This window comes from Mastacembelus armatus, chromosome 16 (genome assembly GCF_900324485.2).
Source record: "Mastacembelus armatus chromosome 16, fMasArm1.2, whole genome shotgun sequence".
NCBI classification, from domain to species: Eukaryota; Metazoa; Chordata; class Actinopteri; order Synbranchiformes; family Mastacembelidae; genus Mastacembelus; species Mastacembelus armatus.
In genome coordinates this window covers 14,980,207-14,990,888 of record NC_046648.1, presented here as the reverse complement: position 1 = coordinate 14,990,888, position 10,682 = coordinate 14,980,207, and the positions used below count along the sequence as shown (strand labels likewise).

The 10,682-nt window shown below is 38.3% G+C and overlaps 2 protein-coding genes across 2 annotated transcripts; one reads left to right on the top strand and one right to left on the bottom strand.

Moving 5' to 3' along the window:
• The first annotated feature begins 100 nt into the window (after positions 1–100).
• On the top strand, positions 101–3,408 carry LOC113136446 (transmembrane protein 244-like). The gene is given in 5 exon segments (XM_026317289.2): positions 101–1,027; positions 1,438–1,523; positions 2,780–2,853; positions 2,941–3,066; positions 3,158–3,408. Coding segments are annotated over 5 exon segments (549 nt in total). The 5' UTR covers positions 101–994; the 3' UTR covers positions 3,388–3,408.
• Positions 2,858–7,339, bottom strand: sgk2b (serum/glucocorticoid regulated kinase 2b). Its single transcript, XM_026317288.1, has 12 exons — positions 7,160–7,339; positions 6,631–6,706; positions 6,467–6,536; positions 6,335–6,360; positions 5,906–5,963; positions 5,729–5,812; positions 5,460–5,591; positions 5,185–5,297; positions 4,677–4,896; positions 4,435–4,590; positions 4,262–4,351; positions 2,858–4,167 (listed from the first exon to the last, which is right to left on the bottom strand). The coding sequence occupies exons 1-12, from the start codon at positions 7,224–7,226 to the stop codon at positions 4,006–4,008; spliced, it is 1,254 nt and encodes a 417-aa protein (XP_026173073.1). The 5' UTR covers positions 7,227–7,339; the 3' UTR covers positions 2,858–4,005.
• Positions 7,340–10,682: the final 3,343 nt, after the last annotated feature.

Genomic DNA, 10,682 nt, shown 5'->3' with positions numbered 1-10,682 from the left:
CGGGCCGGGGTTCGTGTCTCCGTAGCAGCGTTAGAAGTGTTAAAAACCAGAAGTACGAGTGTGTGTCCACCGGAGCGCAGGGACTATTGACATCCAGGAGCGACCGGTTCCCCTGTTTTCCCACTTTATACACACTTACTTTCGTTTATCGGCTCATTTACGCAAATACCATGGGAGCACAGGCGATAATCAGTTTGTACTCGCCGGTGCTGAGGGTCGGATTAAATGCTCAGGCCTGTAAAATTCAACCAAAACGATAACGTAGCTGGCTCTGAATACACGCCTACATTGTAGTAGGCACAATTAATGCTAAACGGAGTGAATACGCATGAAGTTTAGCCTTCTCGAACAAAATTACCACATCTGATATGCTCCAATGCCGATGACAGGCTTTTTTGGGTTGTAATTGCTCAACTCAGAAGCTGCTGCATCATATTATGTGGTACCACTTTTTATTGGACTTCTACGCTCCCAAATGCATGGTTTATGCTTTGAATGTGACAGCTATATGCTACATATTCCTTATCTGGTGTGTTTTGATTGATTTTAAGTCATTTGCTGGGTCGCTAGTGGCCCACATACCCATGCTGGACAAGGTGATCTCCAGCTAACCTGCAGTATTCAATCCCTCCCACATAACGCGGCTATATGGTTTCTCCGGTATAATAGAGCTGGAGATCTCGCTTTTATCCATAAGTTACCCGAACATAAATATCACCTGAAACTCAAGGCTGGTATAGTACCCGCGGCTATGTGTGTAGTTGCTGGCTAAGTGGTAGACAGACAGAAAACTCTTTATTTCAGCCAACAAAGGCCGCCCTAAAACGAGGTGAAATGAGTTCAGTCTCGCCTGTAAAAAAACTGCGGCTCTGGTCTGTGTCGTCTACTTGTCACTAGATGGCAGGAGAAGTCCAGTTTCTGGGGATTAACGAGGTCGTGTAGCCTGCTGCAGCCTGGGTTATTCTGTAATATATTACCAAGTACAAACCATGATATGGCATTCAAAGGCAAAGCGGTCGATTCGAAGGTAAGAGGGGAAGATAATGCATTATAATTTAAACCGCACCAGGCGTCTCTGTGGGCTGTCAGTCTGTCAATCGACTGATGAGCGCTGCGATGAAAGAAATATTAATTATTTTAGATTAGATATGACACCTGTTTTGCAGAATGAACAGAAGCAGACTGCGCCACTTATTATAATCTAAACTGTATGTAGTGGGTTAGGTTTTGCAGCAGATAAGCGCCGCTGTGTGCCTGCGTACCTACAGCGCACATCCCTCCCACTGCAGCCTGGTAGCCTATAATACTGCATAGTGTTCCAGCCAGGTTGGTGTTTGGTAATGTTGCGTTACCTGGAAAATATGTGGTGTTGTCACCTAGCCTGATTCGATACTTGTATTGTGAAACAATGTCTCATTCTCTGTCTCAATCCCACAGACCGTGCTCCTTAACCTGCTTCTGTGTCTGGTCATATTTTACTCTCTCTTCTACATGATTGGGAGTGTGTGCTTTGGTGCCTTCAGGTGTGTATCACTCAACACACATGCGCACAGACATAAGCATGTAAAGGAATTCAAGTCTTCAAAGCATCCTCATAACAGGGTGTAGGTAATAACGGAAATAATCACAAGGCCTCATTCAGTAGTGGAATGTAACCAAGCACATTTATTTCTACTGCATTTAAGTGCAAATTTAAGGTATTTACACTTGAGCAATATTTGTACTCCACTATATTTAATGGACAGCTGTAGTTGTTAGGCTCCTTACCAAGATCATCATTGCAACATGATGAGAATACAATGCAACAACAGGTAAACAACAGTTTAGTTAGAACCTGCAAACTAACTAATGTGTTTTACAGGTTTTAGTAATTTCATAGGAATTACCTGGAAATAAGTAATTTAGTACAAATTACAGAAAAAGAATATATAGTGTTCTGAGAGTTATACATGTTTAGTTAGTTGTAAAGAGGATTAAATCTTAATGATTAAATATAATAGCATGAAGTATTTTACATTAAGATATTGTTTTATTTTTACTTAAATAAACAGTATAAACACTTCCTTGAGCAATATTTCCATTTAAAATATAACAGGTCTGAAAATTCCTACTTCAAGATTACTGAGTCAAATAATAGAGATGAAACTAGCCCTTATTCTCTGTAACAAAATTCCAGGTGCAGTAAGCAAAATAACAGCAGAGTTGTCTAAGGCAGTTGAAGAATTTGGGACATGGATTACTCAGCATGATGACAAAAGGTGTATGAATGGAAGCTATTAATGCAAGTAACTTAATATGGTATTGATTAGAGGCTATAGAACCACTGGAGCCCTGGTCTCCAAGAGCTCCACATACACTGTGTCAATAAGTTTGCTTTAAATCAATAAACTGTGACATGATTTCCCAAGTCCTGGACTAATTGCCACTAAAACAAAGTACAATCAGAAATAGTGACATTTCGAACATGTATCCTGCCTCAACCACTTCATGAGGTCTTTTTAATCCAAATAGATTTTTAAGAGTAATCATTTAGTTAAGGTGGTTGACATGATCCAAAAGATTTAATAACTGCTCTGGTGTTTACAGTGGCAAAAGATTTAGACATTTCAAAATTAAAGCCCTTTTCTTGCACCATTTCAACATCATTTGGCCTAGATGTGAAGAATCCCTATTTACCTAATACCAGGTATACAATACAACACCTGAGATTATTTAAACCTAACACTATTTTATTGCACTTTCATTATAGACTGTTACACATTAATTTCTCTTCATTTAGGTTAGATCACTTTGATGGACTGATTCCATTTGACTTTAAGACTGAACCTGCTGAATCCAACTCCAAATACCTGGGTAAGCCCCTTCATAAAGCAAACATAACCAACAAGTATGATTTTTATAATGTTTTTTTTTTTTTCTTTTTGTATTGGCTTCACTCAGTCAATCTCCTGTCCTTGGAGCTCACCTATTTTTGCAGTGGCCTTTTGTTTGCTGCAGTAGTGAGGAGGCGGGTTTGGGACTACGCCCTCACAGTCACCCTTCTGCATGTAATGATCACCAGCCTAGGTGAGCAGAAATCTAACAGCGTATCAATCCAAGTGTATAGACGTATTACCAAATGTGTTGTGAAACTGCATGTTTTGTTTCTGTGTTGCAGTTATGTTGGAGTTTCCCATGGTGTGGCAGTGGTGGCTGGCTTTAGGTAAAATAAACAAGACTGGCACTTTATCTATAACTTATAATTTCTAAATGAGCTAAATTCTTTTTAATGCTCTACATTTTTGTTCTGTAGGTAGCGGGTTGTTTCTTATGATCTGCAATGGTCAGCTGATTGCTTACTTCACCTGCCAGAGTGACCAGAGTTATGCCTCCTTCAGCGTCTACTGACCGACTTAAAGCTTGTGAAATGGGCTAGAAGGGATCACAGTATTTTCTCCCTAGAGACACCCATTAAATTCTTTAGTGATGGGCTTTTTATGGTTGTCACTATAAAAAGACTCTTCACCATTACACATAACGTCACAGCTGGATTCAGTTTGTGTTTAAGGGTTGCTAATAGTCTGGCATCCTATTGTTTTTGTTTATATGCCCTAACGAGATGTTCTTTGTAATGTGCTTGTGATGCACAATGTCAGCCTATGAAGTATTTTCAATACATTTGTAATTGGTGAATGTAATAATTAAATGAGAATGTTGTATATCTGTATTTTAAAGATATAACCAGTAAAGTGTTGAAAACGTTTAAATTTTAATGTTTTTTTTATCCTCTTACAGACTAAGATAGCAAGAAGTTGTGAAATAGTGACCAGCATATTTCACATTATGAAACTATCCAGATATAGCAAATAGCAATTGTAAAAAATAAATCAGTGTAACTAATGAAACATACAGTACATTGTACTGTTACTGTCAGACTCTTTTGCTCAAGTGTTAAAAAATAGACTTTGTATAAATAATTTATAGCATAAAAAATAAATACTTGAGTAAACATGCTCTTTGACTTAGTTATGAAACTAGTTGTACTGTCATGTACTCCACTGGGTTTGTGAAGGAGAATCCTGGGAAGACCTCACTGGTCCCAACTGCTTGGCACCGCTCATTCACTGAGGCAGGGACAGGTTGTAGAGTGAACTCTCGGTCAATGTAGCTGACATCACAGGGACCAGTCTAGAGTTATGAAAGGAATAAACATATATTTAGGAACACTGTGCTCTGATTGACAACCACAGTGCTCTTCACTGCTTTTCTGAATCACTCGTACCACTTTGGGGATGAATGGTGGTGTAACTTTCCTCGCCAGTAGGTCATCCCAATTGATGGAGGTAAAGAAGGAATGTTCCTGCAGCTCGACCTGCAAACATGGCAAAATTAGACTATCTGTAGTTTTGTGTGCCAATGTTCATCACTGTTAATCAGTTTTGTGTGTATGCTTACAAGGTCACGGATCCCTCCTAAGCGTTTGGAGACATCCCTCTCCAGCAAACCCCTTAACATTGAGCGTGCAGCCTGAGACACGCAACAATGCAACTTCAAAGGAGCATGAAGTATATTCTCCAACATTTTTGCTTTGTTGCGGCTAAAAAATGGAGGCTGAAGGGAAGAATAAGGAGATGGACTAAGTGGAGAATTGTGAAGAAGGTGAAATTATAAAAATGTTTTATTTCACCTACACCTACCAGTCCATAGAGCATCTCAAAAAGCACAGCACCAAGTCCCCACCAGTCCACTGCTGAACCATATGGATGGCCTTGTAGCACCTCTGGAGCGAGGTACTCTGGAGTGCCACAGATTGTATTCATAACCCCACCTATGGCCACATCTTCTTTACAAAGCCCAAAGTCAGTCAGCATCACATGACCCTCACTGTCCAGCAGGATGTTCTCCGGTTTGAGGTCTCTGGCAGAGAAACAAATGGGGTAAATATACTGGTTTAGTCAGGTCCTTGCAACTCTTATTTCACCTTTTCTTGTCTTTACTCTTTTAATATTTTATAATCTGCTGGAGTTTATTAGTGGTTGGTGGTATATTTGTGACAATATTTGAACTTGCCTGCATAAATAAATGAAACATACAGAATATGTCCAAATTAAACATGAATAAAAAAAGTATGCATTCAGTGACGCAAAAAAGAAACATGGCTTCACATTGGCTTGTTTGTCTTTGTATACATAAGTGTATTTATACCTGTAAACAATGTCAAGAGAGTGAAGGTAGCCCAGTGCCATGGCGATCTCTGCTGCATAAAAAGCACATCTGAGTTCAGGAAATGATCCCTGTCTCTGAAGGTGGTAAAAAAGCTGAGAACATACAGATCAGTGGTCAAATACACAGATTTCATAAATGGCAATGAAATTCAACACAACAGTAGTACCATGGTGGGAGTGTTTAACCCTGGTGTGGTCTCAAAATGAGGACAATGAGTACTGAGTTGACAAAGCAAGTGATTTTTATGCACATACCTCCCCTCCATTTATGTAGTCCAGCACAAAGTAGAGTGTCTTTGGTGTCTGGAAAGCAAAGTGGAGTCCCACCAGGAATGGATGTTGCAGTCCCTTCAGCAGTACACTCCTCTCAACCATCACGTGCCTCTGCTACAGAGACAAGGCATACAGTGAGTAGATAGATAGATAGATAGATAGATAGATAGATAGATAGATAGATAGATAGATAGATAGATAGATAGATAGATAGATAGATAGATAGATAGATAGATAGATAGATAGATCACCTCTTTTCTCTCGACAATCATTTGTTTTTGCAGCACTTTCACAGCATAGCATTTTCCCTGTTTTCTATGTCTTGCCAGCAGCACCTGGAAAAGTATTTAATGCCACACCACCAAATTTAGGCAAACAAATTAAAGATACAATAATAGAAAATATATTATAAAATAAAAAATTCCTACCTTCCCAAAGCTTCCTCTGCCAATAACTTTGAGGTACTCAAAGTCTGATGGTTTCATCCTGTTTGATACAATAGCAAAGGCTCCAATATAATATTATGATGCAAACAAAAGAGTGAAACATACTGGCTCTTAAATTCTTTGTCACTCATTGCATAATTTGTGTTTAATAATTCATTTACTAATAGCCCTGTATTTTTTATTGACATTTTTCTTTATTTTTGAAAAATACCAGCCTTTGTCCATTGTATAAATTAATAACCATTGATGCATTCACCAACATGTAAACTTTAAAACTACATCTTGTGTTAATTGTGTTACTTCACAGACAAACGGGCCCTGTAAAGACAAAGATACTCTCCTATATATGAAGCTAAATAGCAGAACCTTTCTTGTCATGAAACATTTGTGTGTCAGGGAAAAATAACTTACTGAGATGTCTCTGTGTCCACTGAGCTCTGAGGAGAGAAAAGACAGAGGGACAGGGACAGTCAGAATGTCAGATCTAGTTTCATCCAGTCAACACTCAGCAGTCTTTTTTAAAAACCCCTCTTCTGTACTCACCACAGGGCTTTCCTTTCCCTTTCCCTTTTTCAGCTTGCTCTTTTGCAGCAGGAGTTTGTGGGTGTCCATGCTTTAATCAGGAGGATAAAAACTGGACACGTGGGTTTGGAGGTTTTTTGTGGCACAAAATAAAAAGTGGCACACATTAATTTTGGCTGACTTACTGTTGACAGAGTTGCTGACTGGCAACAAATTTGTGTAAGAGGTCACTGAAGCCAACTTTCTTCCCCCTGAGCAAAGCTGGAAGACAGACAGCGAACACCAGAATTTAAGACTATAATAATAGTAATAATAATGAAAAAATAAAAATAAAACAACAACAATAATAATGAATAATAATAATTTAACACTATTTAAGATAGCTAACGTTGCTCGGTTAAATGGGCTGACGTTAACGCTTGATATATGACCTTGATATAACTTAACTAGCGTTACGTTATTAAGAGTTATTATAGCAAATATCTGGGTTGTGTCTTTAAAATTGTAAATGTTTTAAAGAGAGCAAGCCTTGATAAGTCGCTTACATTAACTATCTTAACGTTAATTTTGTCATTTTATTTCTTGGCACCTCTACTTCACTGCAACCGTTAACCGTTACTTTTTCTGTGCTTTTTATAGCACGTAACTTAATGGTCAAACGTAGCATTACGTAAGGTTCAACAACTCCGTTTAACGCTAGTTAACATGATTTACCTGAGAAAAACGACACAAGCCCTCTCATTTTGGCGTAGGTCATCGGCCGTTCCTGAGTCACAGTCATCTGTAGTAGCTGACCTGACAGAGTTTTCCGGTAAAAATGTCAGAAGATGTGAGTACAGTTCATTCACATACTGACCACTGGTCTTTAAAAACCCTCAGCGCCCTGCTCCTCAGTTAAAGACCGATGACGTAAGCACGTCACGCAGCAGTCGTATTGTGCGCACATACCCGACCAGAAGGGCCGGCATCTGCTATTTACTGAGTTGCAGATAGCACAAGTGGTATTCCGGTAATATATCTGTGCTGACGCCCGCTTGACAGGTCTCTAGAAGGAGAAAAGGGACAGCTTAATCTCTCATGACAAAAAAGGGAGTTTGTTTAAAAATGAAGGTTCAAAATGTTTGACTTCATTACAGAAAGGTATATATATTTGTATAGTTGTATAGCACATTTCCTTACAAACAATGTCTCTGTGTGTCTACATGTGGCCCAGTGATGGATTGGTGACCTGTCCAGGGTGTACCCCTGCCTTCCACCCCAGAGAGAGCTGGGATAGGCTTCAGCAGATCCCCGTGACCCTGGTTAAGGAATAAGTGGGTATAGATAATAGATGGATGGATGTATTTCCTTACAAACAAATTGATAAACTGCTTAAAATTAAGATGCCAGTGGAACACTGACACAGCTAACGTTTTGTTTAAATTTTAATCATAAAATGTTCTTATTTGGGGAGATGATGTTTAATTATTATGAGACAAATCATATATACTCCATCAGACTCAGCCTTAATAAAACCACCTCCACTTCACAGACATAAACATCAAACACAGGCACACACTCAAAGTCTAAGAAGTAGAAGTGTTTTCAGTTTGCCTTTAAAAATGTACTAGGGAACAGGACCAAAGTAACAATAAGCTCCATTACCAGCTATGCAACTTATTAGAACAGTTCAAAAAGCACTACCTGTTTACCTTGGTCACACTGAGCTGTATTCAGTTCAGGTCCGAAACATACTTGGGAGTTAGCACGTTCTTGAAAAACAACATGTGTGGGCAGCAATAGGCATACCCCTGACAGGTAAAAAGTGGGGTTGATGAATCCACGACAAAACATAGAATACTTAAGTTCTTGAGGAAAGAAGTTTAGCAGCACACTGAGTTCATGCTTCCTTGTGAAAAGTGGAACCCAGGCCTTAAAAGCTATTATCACAGGTGAAGTAGCTTCATCAAGGGAACTGACTTTGTAACACACTTATATCTTCTTTGTTTTCATATATCTGTAGGCCTATTTATTACAGAGATGGGTTTCTCCTCACATATACCAGTCACAGGCAGTTAGAAGGAGATCTGCATACCACCAGTAAGTCTGTGAGTGGGTAGCAACACTAATAGTAGGACATGAGCTGAATTATTGTGTGTGTGTGCGTGTGTGTATGTGTGTGTGTGTTATCTTAGACATGTAAACGGATTAATTTATGTTGCTTTCGTACATAGTGTAACATATGTAGAAAAAAAGTATCTTTGTTTTTAAGATGGGATTTGCAGCTCACACTTTCCTCTTAAACCTAGGCATCATTTTATTGAGTCTGAAAAATGTACTACATGTGTAAAATGTTGTAAAGAACATTTTCTAAATGCTAACAAAGAACAATTCTGTATCTGCCTCATATTATACATGCCTGAGAAATGGCACAGCCTGTCCACACCATTGCAGACCCTTTTATACATGACCACCACATTTCACATACAGCCACAGTTCATAAATTCCAGTCATTCTCTGACATCCTGAAATTCATATATTTTTTGTGTCACATAAGCAAAACTTCATTTCAACATGACATTATATAATAAGTAAAAACAAAAAGGAATAGCCTTAAGTCTGACACAGTTAGTGGTAAACCAGCAGGAAAGCAAAAGGAAAATTGTCTTATGAACAACAGGATAAGGTCAAAGGAATACAGCATGAGTTCAGAACAAGGGATTGTGAATCAGAGTGATATACAAAGTGCAGATACCGAAGTAATGTCAGGTTTGTCCCTGTGTCATGGTGTCTAAATTTGGAGCCACAGTTTCAGGACAAACTGGTACAGGGTGTCTTGGTTACTGTTGCAGAAATCTGATCCTCAGACAGCAACAGGGGGAGGTTCTTCTCTGTTGCAGGGTTGTTGAGGGGTTTGTGTGTGTGTGTGTGTGTGTGGGTGTGTGGGTGGGTAGTCTGACCGACTGCCTTCACTCTAAAACCTCGTCTCCCATCACTGTATAAGTATGAAAACTGGCCAGGGCTGGTTTTGCTTTATCAGATGTCCAACAGGTGACACAGAATGCAAAGCACACGTCTCAACACTCATCACTGAGAAAAAACACCACAGTAGCTCAGTAAGTGCAAGAAGTACTCAGACCCTCATTTAAGTAAAGGTACAAGTACAATGACATAAACTATACTCTCTAAGAAATATAAATCCTGCATACTATATCGGCTTAAGTGTATTAGAAGTGTTAACAGTGTACTATGAGCTGTTTCTGCTGAAAATGGACCCAGTGACTGACTATTATTACATATGACATTATTAGTTTGTGTATAAAAAGCATTTTACTGTTGAATCAAACTGAGGTGGAGGTAGTTATAACTACTCCAACCACATTTGCATAAATGAGTCCAAGGGTCGGTTCCCTTCAAAGAGTCACAATATAAATTTGACAGCACATGAGATGATTGGGAGAAAATAAAATATACATCTTTAATCTCAGCTTTTGTTCTTATTTAAATTGCTTCTATAAAACCCTCTGACAAATTTAGAACAGAAATCAGGAGAACTGCTAACAACTCATACACATATGAAACCTGACAAGGAGTCCCAACAAAGCATTGTTTTATGGGAGTAGTTGCAAGCTAAAAAAAAAAGGCTAGAAACTACGGTTTAATCTTGAACAATACATTATGTTTTATAAACTCACATTTTATTTATGTAAAATCTTAATATGAAAAGAAAAATTCATGTAGTGGAGTGAAAATTACATTTTGTAGGCTGTATAAATGTACAAGTATTGAGCACAAAAAAATATAAGTTCAAGTGCTTCACAATGATTGTACTTAAATTAAGTATTTGAGTAAATATATTTAGTTTCTTTCACCACTGGAAGACTGATAGACTATAATGTGGGCTTTATTATTTTCCACATTAAATTATATAACTAATAAGAGATATGTGATATACACAAAAATATTCCCATATATGTATATATAATGTAAGTTTTCAGAGAAGAGAGATAGACACAAAGACCTCTCCTAACATGGCATGATTCTGATTATAGAAAACTGATCTAATTTAAGGCATATGCATGTTGTGTAAGAATAAATCAGTAAATATAAGGAAATAAACTGTGTAAACCTGGCGGCCTAAAATGATGAGAAATGGTTTGACTGGGAAACTTTTATAAAGGCTTTCATCTGAGTTAGTGGTAGTGGTATTATGTAACACTCTTATCCAGTGACCTACTTATAGTAAGTAGTGGACTTT

Coding starts and splice junctions, on each gene's coding strand:
- sgk2b (XM_026317288.1), bottom strand. CDS start 7,226: ATGACTGTGACTCAGGAACGGCCGATGACCTACGCCAAAATGAGAGGG. Junction 6,537..6,630: donor AGTCAGCAACTCTGTCAACA/GTAAGTCAGCCA, acceptor TCCTGATTAAAG/CATGGACACCCACAAACTCC. Junction 4,352..4,434: donor TAGGAGGGATCCGTGACCTT/GTAAGCATACAC, acceptor CCATGTTTGCAG/GTCGAGCTGCAGGAACATTC.